Below are 21,034 nucleotides of genomic sequence, written 5' to 3'. Positions count from 1 at the left end.
GTCTGGGTGATGTTTGTAGCTCTTACCGTTCAGCCTCTCTGGTTCTGCTGCGCCGGGTCCAGTGGGTGTCCCTCTCCGTTGGTGGACGGATCCGTCTCTCAGGCGCTGATGATACTCTAACGGTTCTGTCTAAATGGACTTTGGCAGGAAAACACTGAAACTCAACCTGCTTTCAGTTTATTCAACTTAAAAAACGAGTCAGACTGAAACCTTCATGCTTTTATTGTTAAACTTTAATACAGATGTCTGTTGGTTCAGGAACCAGGAGGACCAGGATGTTCTGGTTCTGACCCAACCCAACAGAATCCCGCTGAATCTAAACTGCACCGTTTTTTCAGTGACTGCAGAGTTTCAGTTCATCTGAACGTAAAATCTGATGCAAAAAATGAGAAATAAGAACTGAGACATCGTCCTGCTGCGTTTGTTTACTGGGAGAACAGAACCGGTCCGATACAGGCACTTTGGTGAGGAAGCTGCCCATACTCGTCTCCATGGCAACAGCCTCCAGGCAGCGCCCTCTAAGGCCACAGGAGGGACAGCGAAGGCACCACGTGTTTTAAATTCCCACTAACTCCAGTTCATCCACGGAGCAGAACCAGCTGGTCCCAGAATGCTGCACCTGAACCAGACGGTTCTGGTGAAACAGGAATTCAGTTCCTGCTGGGATTCGGATCTAAATCTGATCAACTTATTCAGTGGGAATAGCAGGAACCTGGTTCTGGGTGAGTTTGAACATTTCTTGGTTCTGGTCAGCTGCTGGAACGACGGCAGTAAGGGAGCACATTCCTGACAAAACTCACATTTTGAGATTAATTTAGTAGGAAAAATAACTGAATTTGAAGAGTTTAAACTTTGCTACAAAGAAAAATGAATCTTAAAATTAATCTCACAAATATGAGAAAAATCTCTAAATTTCCAACAGAAATATTCTTGTTTTTTCTAGAAACTGTCTGGTTTAAAAAGTCAAACATTGGATGAAAGAAAATCAGCAATTCTTGAAAGAAAAAACTGAGTTTCAGAATCTGAAATTTTTGATGAAGCCAAACAGTTTGGAAAAGCTTCCAGCATAAAAAGTTCCTAAAGTAGCTTCCAGCTAAAACCTGATAAATGATTTGTTTAAATAAGTTATTATATCTTCATGCAGGAGTTTAAGACGGTTCTGGTTCTGGATGCCCCCTCCATCAGTTCATTCCTCTTTGGGATAGCAATACATCGACTCCTCCACCTCCGTCAGCAGGTTGCGGATCTCCTTCACGCAGTCCGGCGGCTGGACGTCGGGCTCGCCGGGAACGTTCCCGGCCAGCGGGGAGAACGCAGCTCCGTGCGGTTCTGCTGGACTCTCCGCCGTGGCTCCGGCTCCAGCCTCCACTTCTCCGGTCTGAGCCTGGATGGACGGTTCTCCCACTGAGGTTTGGTCCTCGGATGTCTCCTCTGGGCTCAGCGCTGACTGGACCTCCAGGAGCTCCGAGGTTTCTGAGATTCCTCCTGTGGACTCCAGGTCGGACAGTGGAGAGTCACTTCTCACCGAGACGGCCAGGGAGTTGGGATCCGAGGCGGAAAGGGACTCTGCGTCCTCCGTCTTCAGCTGCAGCTTCAGGCTGACGTCTTCTGCTTCTTCACCACCAGGGGGAGCCGCTAGCAAGGCTGATGGCTGCTGGCTGGCGGCTGCAGCCTGGGACCCGGTTTCTTCTGCTGGAAGATTCACGGGCTCATCGGTTTGGACCAGAGTTGGAGCTTCTGAAACAATGGAAGGTTCTGGAACTGGAGGCTCTACAGTTACCAGAGGTTCTGCAACTGTAGCCAGAGGTTCTGGAGAAGAAGGTTCTGGAGCTGGAGGCTCTACAGCAGTTGAAACTTCTGGAGAAGCAGCCGGAGGTTCTGGAGAATCAGCCGGAGGTTCTGGAGAATCAGCCAGAGGTTCTGGAGAAGCAGCCAGAGGTTCTGGAGAAACAGCCAGAGGTTCTGGAGAAACAGCCGGAGGTTCCACCTCCATCAGCAGTGTCTCGGCTGCCTGCAGGACTTCTTCTCCTACTTTCTCCATATTTGGCTCCTCCCCCTTTGTGGGACTGGGGGGCAGCCCGTTGACGGCCAGGGGAGACGGAGGAGTCTGGGACGGGGATCTGACGGAGGAGGCCAGAGCCGGGGCGGGGCTGCTGGGCGTGGAGACGGAGGACAGGCTGCCTTGGCTGCTTTCTTTGAACAGGTTGTGTTTATGCTGGCTGGCGGCTTCCTTCACCACTGCAGGACCGGCAGAGAATAGGAGAGGTTAGGAGGAGGAGGAGGAGGAGGAGGAGGAGGAAGGTGCGGCGCTGCTTCCTACCCTTAGAGACCTCCTTGTCCAGGATCTGCAGAAGGATGTTCTCATAGACGTTCTCCACGTGGATGAAGTTGGCATAGTCACCGTAGATGGTCTGTTCCAGACTTTGGAGCTCCTGTGGAGGGACAGAACCGGACCGGCATGAGGACAGAACCGGACCGGCATGAGGACAGAACCGGACGTCTGGAGGAGACTTACGGGTTTGCAGGACTCAACCAGGTTCTTCTTGATGAAGGGCAGCATGATGGAGACCAGGGCCTCCTGGAAGATCTTCTTCCTCACCGTGCTGCTGTCGTAGTCAAATTGCTGCAGGAAGAAGAGGTCAGAGGTCAAAGGAGTGTTAACCTTAGATGTGCAAGAGTGCAAGTCCTGGGTGAACAGTCTGGGCATATTAGCCAAACCAAAGCTAACAACAGCACATCCATGCTAATGGACCGCAGAGGAAGAGGTAATCCCAGCCCTGGCATGTTAGTCACCAACCTGTCCAAAGCTAATGCCAGCCGTACTCTCCTTCTCAGTTACCAGGGCAACCCGTCAGTCAGAATGCGTACTGCCTTCAGAAACAAGGAAGTCGCCGTCTTAATTTAACGGCTTTAGCACCAGAATCCAGATTCTCTGCTTCCAATGAATGTTAAAGGAAAAGTCACAAATGGAACAAAATCATCATCAGGCCACACAGCTCTGTTAACACAACGCCAGGGTGGAAAAGATGGCAGCAATGAGTTCAGAGAAGCACTGTTGCTGTCGAGCAACCTGGGAAAAGTTCAAAGGTCAAACCATCTGAAGTCCATCAAACTTCTCCCCAACAGGAGAACGTCCCAGACACCCGGCGATCTGCAACCTGGCAGATTCAGAGAAACGACCAGAAACCCAAGACTAAAACTTGACAAAACTCTACAGGCCTCAGGTTAAAGGTTAAAGGTTAAAGGTTGTGATGCTGAACCAGTATGGCTGGTTGGAAGAGTTTCAACCTCTTCTCTCTAGAAACAAGATGGCAGCTGGTTAGAAACTGAATCTGGATGAAGGAGAAAAAGGAAACGATGTCCTCTGGACAGACGAGACAGGAAGAGATGTTGGACCATGATGGACAGAACCAGACCCAGCGGGTCAGCACCAACACCGCATGTCAGCCTTAAAGCACGGTGGAGGAGGGTTGGTAATGTGGGCTCCTTTGGGACCCTGAAGACACTAAGTGGGTCGATGTCTTCTAGAGTTAAATTTGAGTCCATCTGTCCAACAGCTGGAGTTCTGACCCAACTGGGTCGTCAACAGAAAATGAATAAATGTGTTGCAGTGGTCTAGTCAAAGCCCAGACCAGATCCTGCCTGAAAACATGTGACGGTGCCCTGAACTGACCTTCAGGATCCTGTGCTTGGCCTTGTCCATGACGGCGCCGGCCGTTTCCGGGTTGTCCTCCATGGCTTTCTTCAGCATCAGCTCCAGGGTGTACGCCGCGTTCTCCATCAGCTGGAAGCAGCGAGGAGACGATCAGAGCTCCAGCAGAACTCACCGAAAAACACGGCAGCTCAGCCTCGCACCTGCTGCAGGTCGATCTGAGCGCCGTGGATCACCGCCGTCATGGTGCTGAACCCAAAGCGCTCCTGCAGGTGCTTCAGTTTGTCCTGCAGGGAGCTGATCTTCAGGCAGCAGTCCAGCAGGTTCGGTCTCGCCATCTCACCCAAAGCCTGAGAGGCAGAAGAACAGAAGAACCATTTAGACCGGAGGACTCTGCACGGTTCCGCCGATGTGCTGAAATCCATTCTCATTGTCAAAGTTTGTGACGACGACAGGAACGTTTTGCTCTCAGCCTCACATTGTCCAGCCGCCTGGTGGAAGTTAAGCTGTCATGTGATTGGTCTGAATTTTAAGGGTAAAGCAGAAACAGCGAAACTGGACTTCAGAGTTCTGACAAGGTCGGTCAGATCGTCCTGTAGCGAGACGTTATTCGGCCAGGGTGCAGCATGGATAGTTCTGAGCAACAGCTGTTCAACTACGTCGGTAAATATTGATCCTCCGACTCGGTTCTGATCCAATGCAGCGGTCAAACGTCTCCAACACCTTCCCTTCTTTATTTCTTTGATAATATCTCAGTAAAACTAGACGCTGCATCTCGTCAATCATTTCCTCGACCTCCATAGCGGTATTGGTCAGAAACAGCCTGATGTGTCGTCCTTTGCACCGACGTTCCTCGGTCATGAGGACGGTCAGCAGTGAGGAACGGGACTGTTGAACTTCCATTGTTCTCCCAAGTTGTTTTTGCCAGTTTAGCTGCTACTTGTTCAAGTTGAGCTAATTTGTCTGTAGCTAACCCATAGACAGCGGTTGTAGCTAGCTCAGAAACCGCCTTCCTCCGGATGCGTTTGGTGATCCATCAGTTAATCACGTTTCTGTCATAAACGGCTTTTCCACTCACACTGAATCTGACTTAAGTGTTTTTCATACTTGGTAGACTGCATGATGGTGGAGCATTGTCTCCATGGTTACTAATGATTATACCATCTCCATAATTGCATCTTTCTAGTCTTGGTTATGAATTTAATGGAGTTAACTTGAACACACAGAGAGCTGCCAGTCCTTACTGCCGTCTTCCTCCCTCATCAACAGATTTACGATGAAACGACGTGATTCTACCACTAAATTAAAGTGATATTATTCTGCCAACTGCCTTCTGGAAAGCTTTAGAGGAACACATTACTTTGAAGTTTAAGGCTCAGTGGGCCGTTTTCTGAAGGTTCTGTGGCAGCAGGAGCTCGGCTCATGGACCAATGAACGTTCTGAAACCAGGTGACCGGGTTTGGACTCGGGACCCACCACGTCGGGCCCATCAGGGCCGGATGGGTCCGGTAGTTCCAGACCTGCAGGAGGAACCGACCTGTTTCAGCTCCTCGTTGTCGGCTCCCTGCAGGACGGCCCGGCACACCTCGTCCATCTTGGTCTCCATCAGCTGCCGGCCGTCCATGAAGCCGGAGCTGATCGGCTCCATCAGCTCCTCCAGAACCGAGCCCAGGAAGGGCTGGACGGACTCGGAGCACAGCTGCTCCGCCGGCGCAGAGACCTTGGCTGGAGAAAAGAGTCGGGCATCAGAACAGAACCGGCAGAATCTCTGAGCCTGGTGCTGCAGGCGGCTCGGTTACCTCGGATCTTCTCCTCCAGCTGCCGCCTGGTGTTGAGGATCTGGTCCATGTCGGAGTGCATCAGAACCTCCTGCTGCCGGACGGACACCTTGCACTCCTCCTTCAGAGCCGCCAGGCCCTCCAGCAGATGCTCCTGGACCAGGATGTAGGCCGCCTCCATCGTCTGGGAGGCAGACGATGGAGCGTTTCAACCGCCGGCCCAGATTACAAGTTTATGAAGCAAATTCTGAAGGTTCTGATTGGACTCACGATGAACCAGGTCTTCTTCCTGTCGGTCTTCCTGGCTTTGAGGCGAGGCAGCAGGTCCTTCCCCAGCGACGGCAGCAGCTTCTCCATCACCAGGTTGGCCATCACCTGAAAGCAGAACGCAGTCCAGCTGTCAACATCTGGAGCAGCAAACCCAACCGATTCCATCCGGGTCGAGTCAGAACTTTTCATCATCTTTTAAGATGAAGTGATCAGGTCCTTCTACTGACTGACAGCAGCTGGAAGTTCCTCTTCTAACGGCGATAGTTTGGGTTGTTTAGAGGAAGAACTGGGTGCAAATTTCTGGCTAAATATTTAATATTTAGCAACTAAATGTTCAGCTTGACAACATAGAAAGTTAAATATTAGTTTAGTTCAGCTAACTAGTTACACTAATTTTGATGCAACGAAATATTTAGTTGGCTAGTTAAATATGTAGCTGGAAGTTAAATATTTAACTAGCCAACTAAATATTTAGTTTGTGACATTTAAAAAATGTCATTTTTGACAATAACTGTAACAATATTCCAGTGTTACCAGATTATAGAGCTGCAGAGATAGAATGTACTCAGAAGGTAAAGGGTTCTGATGCTCCGGTCCGCCATGATGAAGCAGAGACCCGGAAGCCGGACTGACGGTCAGACGGACTGACGGTCAGACGGTTGTTGCCTTTTAAAAGCTGCGACTGTGTGAAACAGTTTGTTTCATTTCTGGAACGATAACTGAAGCATGCAGCTAAAAATGTAGCAAACTTTTAAACAATGGCTCCGTGTTCAGAGGTGATGACTCTGCAGCTGTGGAGTGAAGACCAGTCATCCCAGTCATCCCAGTCGTCCCAGTCATTACTCCGTCTGACTAAAGCTGCCGGGTTTCTTAGCAACAGGAAGTGTGAGCTAACGCTGAAGCTGAGATCAGCTTCCTGAAGCAACACAATGGAGCGGCCAGTGGGCGGTTCCGGCCGGATCCAGAGGAAAACGCAGCTGGAAGAGACGGAACAAAGAGAACCGCTCTCCTCCGGGATTCAAACACAAACCTGAAAACTTCCTGCAGACGCAGAACAGAACCAGAACCAGAACCAGAACCTGTCCTGAAAAACAGGCGATCTGGAAAATGAAACCAATTTAGTGATTTATGAAGAGAAAACATCTGCTGGGTGAAGATGAAGGTCAGGAAAAGCAGATTTTTTTGGACCGCTGCAGCCTGGATGATTTCAGGCAGGTTGTTCCAGAACCAGAACCAAACGCTGCCTAGTCCTGGTTCTGGTTCTGGTGACCACTTAACGGTCCACATGGTTCAGATTGGACCATCTGGTTCTGGTGTTCCTTTTGAAACAACCGACTGATTTTCAGCAGGACCTGCTGGTATGGAATCACATTCCTGCCAAAAACAACGAGGAGCGTGTTTATTAAGGGAGAAATGTTTAACTCTGCCCTTGAACGCAGCACGCTGAGCTGTGAATCACACACACACACACACACACACACACACACACACACACACACACACTTCACCTTTAACTCACAGAAGAAACATGCAGTCAGATGCAGCGTGCTGCGTTCAAGGACCAGAGAATAAATGGACACGCCTGCGGTCAGAGGCTTTTCTCTGCTCTGATTGGTTCCTGAGCTCCTCTGGGTTTTTGGCAGGAATGTGACTCTTTCTGCTGAAGACGCAGCAGTTTTTCTGTTTCCTGCTGAGACATGAAACATTTTAACAGATTTTTACGGTACGGCTGATTCAACCTCCCTGATCTGGGTTTCACTCCTCATTCAGCACCGGATCGCCATCGTTTCCGTTTTGGGACCAAAAACAAAGACTCGTGTTTTATTGTGAAATAAAACGCCGCAGCGGGGCGCCGTGGCGCCGCAGCGGGGCGCCGTGGCGCAGCAGCGGGGCGCTGTGACGCCGCAGTGTGACGCCGCAGCAGACCTACCCGCACGTCGCTGCCGATCAGCATGCCCCAGGCCTCGTACTCGCCCCGGTCCTGCCGGAACAGCTGGATGGCCTTCAGGAACGCCTGGACTTCACACGTCTTCTTCTTCTGGAAGTCTGGTGGAAACGCAGCAGAGTTCAGGATCAGTCTGTCGGCTCAGTCATCAGCCTCCACGATCTGCATCTTCTAAAGGTTCCCCAGGTGCTCAGGTGAGCCTGTCACCATGGCAACCGCTGGGAAGCTAGTTAACCTTCAGCTGTGATGCTGAGCAGCAAACGAAGATAAAACTCCTCTCGTTTTTCTGCAGCAGCTAAACGTCTGATTCTCATCTGATCATCAGGAAGATTGAAACTCTTCCTGCTCAGCGGGACTGAAGCTCCGTTTCCCACCTTGGTTCTGGTGCTTGATGCAGTCCGACAGGAAGGAGATGAAGGCGGCCTGCTTGGCCTCCTGCTTGAAGCAGAAGTAGGAATCCTTCCTGTAGGGCAGGCGCAGGTAGACCGGGAATTGACCCGGCATCCCCAACAGAGGAGGAGCGAATTCCTCCTTCACGTCTGAAACAGAAGAAGAAACTGCAGGTTGGACCGAGCAGAGACTGAACCCTCCTCTGATTGGTCCAGAACTGCTGAACCACTTCCTGTTCCTGTCGGTCAAACAGCAGCAGATTATTTAATGTTTCTTTTTATATATATACACATTAGGTTTATGAGGTATTTTGAACATTTATACCAAAAGAGAAAAGGAAAGAACAATAACAGGACAAAACTTACAAGCACTGATACAGAAAATAAAACCAGAGGAAATTACAGCATCACATGAGAAAAGTAACCAATTTACACAGAAACTTAAACATTTACATCAAAATTACTGCTGTTTAATTTTGACATTTTGAAGTATTTAAGAATACATTCCTATATTTTAATAAAAGTATAAAATTTCCCTTTCATAGAATCTCAGTCTTTCTAATCCAGTAACTTCAGGACGTCAGTTTTTCCATGGAGGATGGAAGCAGCATCACAACCAACTTATTGAAACATCAACAGGAACTTCAGCCTCGTTATCCAGATATAAAACTAGTAGAAATGATCTGTACTGTTATCTATAACAGATCATTTCTCCTCACACTGAGAACTCTGGTTCCTGTGGTCACTTTACATTTGGGACGATTTGGAGAACTTCCTGGTGAGTCCTGGAGATTTTTATACATTATGTAAAATATTATATTGCTTTTCTTTGTAACGGTTAAATACTGAGATTCTAGTCAAAATGCTTCTGAATCAATTATGATTCCAGGTTGATCTTAAATTCTCCAGATTATCTTTCCTTAGGGATTATAATTCACCACAGAGTTTTGACACAAACATCCCACATTTATGACAATCAAGAATATTTTTTTCTAATAATTAATAATCCCCTGGGAGCTGCAGTGGCTCCATTGTTGCCTGAATGTAATGACTGAGCTGAAGATATTTATAAAAGTCCCTGGAGAAAATGTCATAATTTATTCTTAAATCCTCAAATGTCTTGAAGTTTCCGTTGTTCCTCAGATCGTGTTTCCTGGTGATCAGGTCCAGCGCCCCCTACTGTCAGATCCAGATTATCTACCAATGTTTTGGAGATGAAAGATTTTTGTTCTGACCTCAAAATGACCCATGCCTTAACAGTATTAGTAATTAGAAAATGATCTTTAATCATCGGATTATTTAATGTTTCTAACTCAGAGGACGATTAATAATCCTTCCAGAATCATTTTTGTTGTTGGACGTTTTTCCTCCATCAGGTGTTTGAGGTCCAAGGAAAATGAAAACGGTTTGACCTTCAAGAGCAGCAGTGAGAAAATGGTAGAAGAAGAAGAAGAAATACTGCTGCTAAAAAATAGTTGGAGAAGAAAGAAAGAATAAATAATTACTTTAGTACAAAAATAGTAAAAGGTGAAGAATCAGCAGCAGAAAGAAGAAAAAATGGGATTGCTAGTAGAAGCAGCCAGAAAAATAGAGGAAGACGAAATAAATAATAGTAATAATAATTATAATAATAATAATTTATCGTCCATTTATAACCAATGTTTATGTTAAATATACAAAGTTGTAATGACAGGTTTGTTCCTGTTCGGTGTGATGGTTGGGGTTCAGCAGATGGACCTGCAGAACCAGCAACAGCAGCTCTGACTGACTGAAGGTTTGATCCAGCAGCCGCTTTGTTTCAGAGCAGAGATTGTTGCATCATCGACTCCTGCTGAGTGAGACGAACCGCCGCTGAGTCGGCTTTAACGCAGAGACTGGATCAGGCAACAGGAAGCAGCAGGGGGTCAGAGGTCAACCAGGCAGGTTAGAACACATTAAACTGTTTCTAAACTATTTCAGCTTCCAGTAAAAGTGACTAATGATGGAGCAGAAACCTGGAGCTCACCTGATCCTGATAACAAAGCAGCTCTGATCTCACTGAGACCAGAACAAAATACACAAAACTTCACAATTTGATCGTTTTGAGGATTAAAGGGTCAAAAGGTTCATAATTTACCAACAAATCATAGAAGATTCTCTCAAAATGGAATAATAACCCAGGCTGTCTGACATCCGAGTGTCGTAGAAATAATCCTCCACCAAGCTAAAGGAGTAGCATGAATATGAGACCCAGAGAAACCAGAACAACCAGCAGCGTCTGATGAGTTTTTCTACTCACTGCTGTCATCAGGGTAGCATTTGTCCACCATCTCCATGTACTTCTCCTCCTGGGTCAGAACAGTGCCCCCTGTAGGCAGCAGCTTGTAAAACGCGTTGGCTCCTTTAACATAAGACTGACAGCAGAACCAGAACCGGGTTATGAGCAGAACCAGAACCGGGTTATGAGCAGAACCAGAACCGGGTTATGAGCAGAACCTTCCGGCGCAGCAGGTTGGTACCAGAGCAGTTTTTCACCCACCTGCAGGCTCTCATGACACTCCAGGCAGTAGTTGGCTCTCACCACGACGTACCGCTCCCTCCACTTCCTGTTGTCATCGAAGTACCACACGGAGTCTTCGTAGAGGACGATGGCTTCCTCTGGCGCCTCCTGATGGTAGGAAATGGTATAAAGGAGGATGAAGCCATGAAGAGGAGCGGATGCTAACTTTGAAAACGCTTAGCGCACTTAGCTTCTCCTCAGTTAATATTTTGCATAAATTCATCAGCGCACATTTTGTTTTGTAAACTTCCGGTTGAATAAACTGAGGCTCTTTGTTCTCAACTGTTAAGAATTCAAGTAGTTAGATATTTATATTCATGCTCTTATTTTGAAGGGAGACTGTTTTCTTAGCAATTCTGTTTTCTGTCCTCGTGTTCTTTTTCTCTTCCAACAGGAAACAGTAACAAAATAAAACATGTACAATAAACTTAATATATAAGGACAATATAGAATATGTAAATTATTACATTAAATTTAAATGTCAGCATTAAACTTGATTTCATGATTTCATTTTTTTTTTTTTTCATTTTTATGTAGATATTAAAATCAGGTTTTATGTGAATGTAGGAAAGGTCATAAGGTCATGTGGTGTGATGGCCTGGGCTTGTTTTGCTTTAATAGTGAACCTGCCTGCGTTCAATCACCCAAACAATGCAGCTGGAATCAATATGTTAGAGTGGCCTAGTCAAAGGCCAGCCCTTATCCTGGCGGAGTTGAAAGCCACGCCGACCCTCAGGTCATCATTTATTCATCGACCTGCTTCTCAGAGGAACATCAACATCCATTAGTGTCCATCTGAGTGCCGGCGGTCTCCATGGCAACGCATCGTTACCTTCTGCCTGAGCAGCTGAGTGATCTGCTGTTGGTTCTGTTCCAGTTCGTCCTCCACCTGGCCGAAACGGGCCACAGAGTACTGCTTCCTGTAGTACGGAGCGAAGTCGTTCAGCTCGGCCTGCGCCTGGCCTGGACCGCAAAACAAACACCAGAAGAAGAAACAAACATGACGGTCAGCCTCCAGAGAGCCGATGGACGGATGATGAAGAGTCAGGAAGACGAAAACCCAAAAACGCTCCGAGCCGAGATCCGACCCAAACCGAGTCGGATTCATTCAGAGAAACAACTAAACGGTGATCAGATGCAAAACTTTGTTCCAAGAAAATCCAGTGAGTGAAGATGAGCGTCAGAAAAACCTGCCAACATATAAAATATCTAAATAAATGAATATCATTTATAGATTAATCAACGGGAGGAAATGTTCTGATCCGGAAAACTGGGGGGAATATCCAGATGCTAAAATGTCTGTCAGAAAATATCATACTTAATATTGGATTTTTATGCCTTTAATTGCAAAACAGATTTTTTTTTTCTCGCCAAATTTGGACATTTCATCATCAGAGCAGGGTCTGGACTTGGACTAGACCACTGCAACACCAGCAAACATGTTCTGACCCGACGGCTGCAGGAAGACGTTAAATATCTGTGTTTCTCTGTAAGTTTCCAGCAGCCTGAGATTTTATCAACCGAATGCAGAAACAGAGGAACAAAAAACCAAACCGGACTTTAACATCACTACGCCTGAGGTCAAAGTCAAACCGGGTCAATCCAGAACAAAGACGGTCCTCCAACCTGCTTCACTGGTACCAGCCGCCGCGGTTCTGACAGCCTGCAGGTTTTATGAAACTTCAAATTAAAATGGTTGTTTGTTCTGTGTGTCTCTGTGCTGCCCTGCGACAGACTGGCAACCTGTGACCCCGTGACCCCGTGACCCCGCCTCTCGCCCAGAACGTAGCTGAAGAGGAACCAGCAACCCTCCAGACCCCAGAAGGCACAAGGTGAACATGGATGATTTACTGTTATTTTTCTGCGACAGATCCTCAGCCTGGATCTGCTGCCAGCAGATTTCAGGGAAAATCCTCAGATTTTATTCTGCTGAAACTAAACCAGTGAAGCTGTTCCCTCCAGTTTGTCTCTGCTGGAGGCTCTAACTGGTTTCACTGGGAATCATCTGCTCCAGTTGGAGGAAAGTGGCGTTTTAATCCTCGTCTTCACGGATGAACATGCAGATGTTTCATTTCATCATGGTCGTCATCTGGGCCAGAACCAGAGCTGATGTCGGGTTTCTGACGGCGTCATCCAGCCTCCCAGTGGGAAGCAGCCGGTCCCAGTTAAACCAGAGAGCCAATCAGGAAGCAGCAAAATGAGAAACTAAAATGATGAATTATTTATCAGAAAAATAAAACCTCATCATGAATCCAGACCTGCTGGTTTGAAATGTTACAAATATCAACTGTTTAATAGCAATAATCAATCAGAAGACTCCGTTTAATATCATCCGTATAAAACATTAGATATTTAAAGGGCCAGTCTGCTTTTTCCCAGGCAACAGCTGCATTTTGAATCTCCTTGTTTTCTTCCTCTGGTTCTGAACAATATGATCATAAAAGTTCCTGATGCCGACGGCGACTGAACGGCGTGGAAATCCTGCTTCCTCCTCCACCGGGAACGACCTCTGACCCCAAACAGCAGCAGCAGGACAGACAGAGGAAACTCAAGCTTTTCACAAAAACTGATGTTTACTTCAGGATCTCTCATTTTAATAATAACAATAATAATAATAATAATAATATGGAAAGTTAAAAGTACAAAGACGTTAGCGACCGCCAGAAGTTAGCGACCGTTGGATGTTAGCGACCGCCGGAAGTTAGCGACCGCCGGACGTTAGCGACCGCCGGAAGTTAGCGACCGTCGGATGTTAGCGACCGCCGGAAGTTAGCGACCGCCGGACGTTAGCGACCGCCGGAAGTTAGCGACCGTCGGACGTTAGCGACCGCCGGAAGTTAGCGACCGCCGGAAGTTAGCGACCGCCGGACGTTAGCGACCGCCGGACGTTAGCGACCGTCGGACGTTAGCGACAGCCGGAAGTTAGCGACTGTCGGACGTTAGCGACCGCCTGAAGTTAGCGACCGTCGGACGCTAGCGACAGCCGGAAGTTAGCGACCATCGGACGTTAGCGATCGCCGGAAGTTAGCGACCGTCGGACGGAGGCCGCTGCCTGCTACCTACTTCTGCTCAACATGCAAACAGAAAATGTGCAGCAGGTTTCAGACCTGATGAGATCTGCAGCTGCTGTCGAAGAAAAATATGTTTTATCTGTCAGCTGTCTCTCTGTCTCTCTCTCTCTCTCACACACACACACACACACACACACTCTGCTGTGGTGATCTCATCTGTTTAAGGCAGGACGAGTTGAACTCTGTCCATGCACTCACAGGAGATTTGAATAGAGACGACGTAGTTCATGCAAAACATCTGCAGCTCTAATTTGTTTCTTCTTCTCTGTTTCAGGTTCCATCATAAAACCAAAACGGAGAAAAAAAACCTTGAGATGAGCCTTGAGAGAAAGTCTGAAGCTTTTTCAGACGGTTTCTACTCAAACATTGAGAAACTTCTGCTGATGAGTTTTGGTCAAACAAGAGAAAAATAAAGGGATGGAAAACAATTGGCTCATTTTCTGTTGTTCACATTCATCAGCGATGACCCGCCGGTCTGCTCCGCCTGCTGAGTAACACACTAATCAGATCCAAATGAGCTGCAGACGGAGCAGAAATCACATAAAGTGGAGCAAACAAAGGAACCGCAGAGACAACCATCGCCTGGAAAAACAAAATCACTGCAGGAGGAAAAACATCAGTTTGGTCCAGATACAGAAATAAAAACTTGTTTTAGTTTCTAGAGCTGGAAGAAACCAGTCAGAAATGATTGGATCTGGGTCCAGAAGGTAACCAGGAATGAACCGGATTAGAGGCAGTAACCGAAGCAGCTGACGGAGCTTTGAATAAAACATCAACTAACAGGCTGGGTTTCCATCCAGAGTCTCCAAAGATTTTCAGGATGTTTTCCTCCTGATGGTCCACTCCAGTTCTGGTTCTGGAGTGAACCAGAACATCTGCTTCACCTGCAGCTGCTGCAGTTCTGAGTCAAACCAACCTGTTCCCCTCCTGGCCTGTGGGGGCGCTGCACCAACAACCACTGAAGGAAACCACACAAAAACCTCTGAAGACACTGAGAGCAACTTCCTTCTTCACCAGATGGAAACAAGATGGAGGCGTCAGATTTTAGTGTTGGAGGATTTCTCTTTAGTCTTTGGCTGAAGACCAGGAGACATTTCTGCTGCTAGCGCTAGGCTAGCATGTTAGCTTTGGTTGTATTTACCCAGAATGCCCTGCGCTGTAGTCCACTTCCTGCTTTTGGAGCGGTCTCTGGTCCGCTTTGCGTTCACATTCAAACTGAACCAGAGTTCACTTCAACCAAACCCAGACCGAGGTCTGGAGGACCAGAGGTCAGAGGTCACACCTCACTGACCAACTGGACGTTCTGGACAAACGGGCTGGAGTTGGATTACAGCTGATAAAAGAGAACTGGTGTGAATCCAGCCTTAGAAACTCCAGCTCTTTTCTTATGAAATCCTTGAAAGTTTAACAGAAATAATTTTTAAAAATAAAATAAATGTTTATTAAAACAACAGATTATCTTAATTTTTCTGTAAAATTGTCATCCAGCATGAACTTGTGTCTCACCTGACTCAGTTAGCTAAAAACTGCAGATCTGATTCTCTGCTGCTGTGCCCAGACAGGTTTCTTGTGACCTTTGACCCCAGAGTAACTCAGGATTGTTTCCTGCAGCCTCTTCATCTCTTACTTAAACGGTTTTGTTTTCCTGGGGGAACAGATTTGAATCTGCAGGATTCGGATCAATAACTTTGATTTTCCTCTGATACAAAGGGGTCAGATATTTACATACGCCCCCTGGTGTGTGGAACCAGCTGGCCCGGTTCTGGTCCGGCTCACGTCTCTGGTTCTGGTGGTGCTTCAGTCTGGATGTGAATCATCATGTGAAGCTGGGAGCCACTCTGCCAGTCGGGCCGGGCCCGACCCAAACCAGAGGCATGTCGGAAAGCAGGTCTATCGGTTTCACATGACACCTTCATTTGAAACTGTTTCCATAGCAACACTCTGCTGACCTCACATCCTGCTACCAAAATAAAGGCACAGTATTCAGACATGGATGTATTATTTCTGTATTTCTTATGAATCAACATTTGTCACAAAGTCTGAACCCGAATGAATGATTTCAAGCTGCAGGCGCCAACATGCCGCCGCATGTCACACATGTTTCCACACACACCAACATGTAAACAGAGGGGAAGTGGGAAAGTTTCCACAGTGGGAACCGGTTTCTCCACGGTAAAACTTCCCAAACAGAAAATGGCAGGAAAATCTGGGATTCACGTGGCCTGGAAGTTAGTGGAATTTCACTGGACTCAGGTCCAGAGTTTCTGGGTCTGGAAAAAACCTGACACCAGAAACCCAGGAGAGAGGACGAGTGTTTGAGTTTCAGGAGAAACTCTCCTCATCAGGTCTGAATCCTCACATTAAAGGAAGATTTTCTGTAAAACTGAGGCAAAAGTTTCTCCTGAAAGCTGAAAGTGTGAAGCATTCCTGTAATTTCTCTGCAGATTTCACCGCTTTCCGTCCAAAAGCTGCATTTCGGCCGCATGATCACTGTTTGAAATTCTGAAAATAAATTTGTTAAATGAAAACATGGTAATTTAAATCAATCTCGTTTTTTCAATACAAAGTTTTGGCGTTACGATGAGATGTTTTTGTTTGTTTTCTGACCAATAAATGAGTTTATTTAGCAAAACTGCAACGGAAACAATTTTTTTGCCTCACATGAGTCATATGATTAACAACCAGATGTTACTGCTGACAAAAACCATGAAGAAGAAGACAGGAAGTGGTCAGAGAATGATCACATGTGATTTTAATTTAATTTCTGATTTAATGGAAACGCAACATTTGAGAAATTGTATTTTAAGCAGAAAACAAACATTTGTATTGGAAACGCAGTTAGCAGTTAGCTAACAGGAAGCTGTGAAACGGCTGCAAACCTCCAGAAAAGTTTGTTTTCTGTCAGAGGTGCAATATTTTCCTAAAATCAAAATATGGTGGAAAATTAAATGAACAGGGAAAAAGTTTATTTATCCAGTTACTAAAAACCTGAGGAGAGAAAAAACTAATTTAGAAAAATTAGCATTTTGACTCGTTGTTTGTTTCTCCCAGCCCATTTCAGCTGTGAAGTCTTCCATAACTTTTATATTTATGTTTAAAAATTAGCAAAATCAGAACCGGATTCTTCCAGCTCCGGACATGGATGTTGGAGTTCAGCACTGATCATTTTTCTGTTTGGACCAGAACATTTGAAACATGAACTCTCAGAATCAGCAGCTCTGAGGCATTTTTATAACATTTTTTCTGGAGTTTAAAGGTCTGGCGCCGGTCCAGCAGGGCATTGCTGGAAGCAGCAGAACCGGTCCGACGTGAAGTTTGAAAATCCTGTCAGCATTTCTGCAAACATTCCTGCAGCTGACAGAGGAAGGTTACGATGCCGCGGCGCTTCGCTCACACTCTGAGGCAAACACTCGGGTCGGGGCCGAGCCTGTAGCGTTGGGTTTCCTTTCCGTCTGCATGTCTGAGCGCTGGCGTAATGGCAGCTGGAGGCAGAGCGGCTCGGCGGAGGAATGGGAGGAAACACAGAGCGGGAACGTCAGGATGGAGCCAGCAGCTGCAGCCAGGTCCAAAGGTTTCTGGACCTCCAGGGTTCTGCTCGCTTTAATCTGCTGCTGGAGTTCAGATTTTATACCAAACTCCTGAGTGCAGCTTCTCACTTCACAAAGAAGCTTTCAGAACAAATATCTGGACTTACATGAATATACCGAAAATTAAACTGTTTCAGTCGATCCGGGTCGATCCGAGTCGATCCGAGTCGATCCAAGTCGATACGGGTCGATCCGAGTCGATCCAAGTCGATACGGGTCGATCAGAGTCGATCAGAGTCGATCCGGGGCGATCAGAGTCGATCAGAGTCGATCCGAGTCGATCCGGGTCGATCAGAGTCGATCCGGGTCGATCAGAGTCGATCCGGGTCGATCAGAGTCGATCAGAGTCGATCCGAGTCGATCCGGGTCGATCAGAGTCGATCCGGGTCGATCAGAGTCGATCAGAGTCGATCCGAGTCGATCCGGGTCGATCAGAGTCGTTCCGGGTCGATCAGAGTCGATCCGAGTCGATCAGAGTCGATCAGACTCGATCCGGGTCGATCCGGGTCGATCAGAGTCGATCAGAGTCGATCCGGGTCGATCAGAGTCGATCAGAGTCGATCCGGGTCGATCCGGGTCGATCCGAGTCGATCCAAGTCGATACGGGTCGATCCAAGTCGATACGGGTCGATCCGAGTCGATCCAAGTCGATCCGGGTCAATCCGAGTCGATCCAAGTCGATCCGAGTCGATCCAAGTCGATACGGGTCGATCAGAGTCGATCAGAGTCGATCCGGGTCGATCCGAGTCGATCCAAGTCGATACGGGTCGATCCAAGTCGATCAGAGTCGATCCGAGTCGATCCGAGTCGATCCAAGTCGATACGGGTCGATCCGAGTCGATCCAAGTCGATACGGGTCGATCCGAGTCGATCAGAGTCGATCAGAGTCGATCGGGTCGATCAGAGTCGATCCGGGTCGATCAGAGTCGATCCGGGTCGATCAGTGTCGATCCGAGTCGATCCGAGTCGATCCGAGTCGATCCGGGTCGATCCGAGTCGATCCAAGTCGATACGGGTCGATCCGAGTCGATCAGAGTCGATCCAAGTCGATCCAAGTCGATACGGGTCGATCCGAGTCGATCAGGGTCGATCAGAGTCGATCCAAGTCGATCCGAGTCGATCCGGGTCGATCAGAGTCGATCCGAGTCGATCCGGGTCGATCCGGGTCGATCCGAGTCGAACCGGGTCGATCCGGGTCGATCCAGCCCATTAATATGAAAGACCTGCCTCATGCATCCCCACCCACCCTGTCAGAACCATTCTGGCCCAAACAGTCGGCGGACCGACATTCTGAAGCTCTTCTGGGTCGACGGGCCGCAGCGCCGGTTCAATCGCTTCATGTTCCCCCATTCTTGCACCGTAACCATGGCAACAGCAGCGGCGGTGAAGGTTGTGTCGGCGCAGAGTTTCTAAAGACCGATGTCAGTTTTAACCTTTACTTTGCTTTTTAAACACCAACTTAGAGTGGCTAGCTGACCTCTGACCCCTGGGGTCACACACACCAGGGTACAAAACAGAGACTGAAAGGTCTGGAACCAAAACCAGAACCAGAACCAGAACCCAAAGCAGTGAAACTACTGGAGTTATGATCCAAACATTTACAGCTTCTGATGAGATCCGGTTTGTTTATCGCCTTTCATTTCCTGACAGCTGCAATAATAATAATAATAATAATAATAACAATAACAATAATAATAACAATAATAATAACAATAACAATAATAATAATAATAATAATAACAATAATAATAATAATAACAATAATAATAATAACAATAATAACAATAACAATAATAATAATGATCCAAAAATAGCAGCAGAAAAATGATCTAATTCGTCTGACAGACGGTTTTCCCGGCTGATCCCAGCAGAGTTCAGATAAAACCTGGTGTTTTATATCAAGGTCATGTTTTGACTTGACCGTTTAGCGCAGCAACCTGAAACCAGAACCTGTGGTTCCACCTGGAACCTGTTTGTCAACATGAGGCTCCAGATCTCCAAAGTGTGGAGGAGGGGTGATGAAATCTCCAGTTTCCATTAAAACATCAGAAAATTCACAGCCATCCGTGTTATGAGACTTTATGAGAGATGAATCTGCAGAACGATGGAACCTCAACGCTTCGTTTCCTCAGAGCCGCTCGGTTTGGTGTCCAAAAGTTCAGCAGATTCATGAGTCTGGAACCACAGATCTATTATCTCTATTTCTATTTCATAGCTGCTTTATTCAAGTCTCAAATGGTTTTGTCTGCAGTTTCACTTAAAAATACATTTAATGGAATCGAGAAGCTCAAACGTCCAGCAGCAGAATCACATTGGCTGAGTTTTCATTACAAATGGATTCAAATCTTTGTCCAAAAATCACGACTTCAACATTCTGGTGTTTCTATTAAACTAGAAATGAAACAAAAATCACGCCTGAATACTGCGGTCTACACATTTAGTCACTAAAACTCATGGCAGCAACAGTTTAGACATGAGACGCCTCATCATCCATCAACCAATCAGAAGAGACAGAGAGACAAGCTCCGCCTACTTGGGAGGCTGTAGGCTTTTACAGAATCACAGACCTGCACAATGTCCAGAAAAAAGAGAAAGAATCATCGTGCTGCCACTTCCTGTCGTCTTATTCCTGGTTTTTCTCAGTAGTAACATCCTGTTGTTGATCATGTGACTCATTTGATTCCTAAAGCTTTAGTTTTGTAAATTAACTTATTTTATTGCTGCTGATAAAACATCATAGCACAAAAACACTTTAAAGAAAAACTGGATTTCTTCATTTTAAATTGGCTGTTAATGAAATAAATTTGATTTTTTCAAAGTTTCAAGTTGCAATTTTCATCTGCTGACCCCCAGTGACCTGCAATCTGATGGGCCGCCTCCCTTTGGAGCTATTCCAGGTATGAGCCACTGGAACCAGAACCAGAACCAGAACCAGAACCAGAACCAGAACCAGTCCCCCCTCCCGAAAGGAAGTCTGTTTCTCTCCTGAACAACTTCTCCACAGAAATGTTCCGTTTTTACTGAATAAGTTTGAAAAAGTATCCGAACCGTGAGAAGACTGAATTGGGTCAAATTATTTCTCTGCAGAACCTCCGAACTCCTGCAGAGAGTCTCCCAGTAAACCCAGTCTGATCCGAACCGGAACACCTGCGGCCCAGGTAAAGCCAGCCGTCACCGCAGATACGCCCAGAGCCACGCACAGCCCCGCAGGAAGCCCGGAGTGACCCGCTGCTCCCCGCTGCTTCCCGCAGATCACCGCAGCAGACCCGCGCGGTTCGGGAAGTTCCTCCGTGGAAAAACACAAAGCAGAACCAGAACCGAGCCGGTCCCTCCGGATGGAAACCAGCGGCAGGTAATCCGATTACTCAGATCCGCGCAGACCAGAACTTTGTTGTTAGTGCAGGCCGGTCCAGGTTCCCCTGCGCCCGGTGAGAGTCCGCGGCCCCCGGGTCTTACCTCTGATGTTGGCGGACTTGGCTTCATCCAGCAGGCTGGACGCGGAGACCCCCATGCTGCTGCTGCTGCTGCTGCTGCTGCTGCTGCCGGAACCACAGCTCGACTCAGGCCGCAGGTGCGAACTGGATCAGCGGCTCTGCGGAGAGGAAGAGGAGGGCGGCTCCTCCTCCTCCTCCTCCTTCTCCTCCTCTTCCTCCTTCTCCTCCTCTTCGTTCAGGGACGCGGAAAACCAGTTTTCCTTTTCAGTCCCTGCAGGTTCCTGATGGCCACCGCAGGTTTATCATCTAAATTATTAATCTAAATAAAATCCGCCTTCATCATCCTCCTGAAGTTTACATACACCAAAC

General features: G+C 47.2%; 1 protein-coding gene across 2 annotated transcripts; it reads right to left on the bottom strand.

Moving 5' to 3' along the window:
• Nucleotides 1–204: 204 nt before the first annotated feature.
• Nucleotides 205–20,867, bottom strand: niban1a (niban apoptosis regulator 1a). Of its 2 annotated transcripts, XM_044128395.1 has the most exons (15): nt 20,688–20,867; nt 11,406–11,536; nt 10,553–10,681; nt 10,313–10,427; nt 8,020–8,184; nt 7,631–7,746; nt 5,701–5,805; nt 5,452–5,614; nt 5,190–5,377; nt 3,856–4,002; nt 3,674–3,784; nt 2,516–2,623; nt 2,321–2,432; nt 1,935–2,238; nt 205–1,871 (listed from the first exon to the last, which is right to left on the bottom strand). In XM_044128395.1, exons 1-15 carry the CDS (start codon nt 20,740–20,742, stop codon nt 1,187–1,189), a joined length of 2,634 nt encoding a protein of 877 aa, XP_043984330.1. In that variant the 5' UTR covers nt 20,743–20,867; the 3' UTR covers nt 205–1,186. The 2 variants fall into 2 exon arrangements, with proteins under 2 accessions (XP_043984330.1, XP_043984329.1); XM_044128394.1 differs by having other exon boundaries at nt 205–2,238.
• Nucleotides 20,868–21,034: the final 167 nt, after the last annotated feature.

Source organism: Gambusia affinis, linkage group LG10 (genome assembly GCF_019740435.1).
Source record: "Gambusia affinis linkage group LG10, SWU_Gaff_1.0, whole genome shotgun sequence".
Classification (NCBI taxonomy): domain Eukaryota; kingdom Metazoa; phylum Chordata; class Actinopteri; order Cyprinodontiformes; family Poeciliidae; genus Gambusia; species Gambusia affinis.
This window is presented reverse-complemented; position numbering and strand designations above follow the sequence as displayed.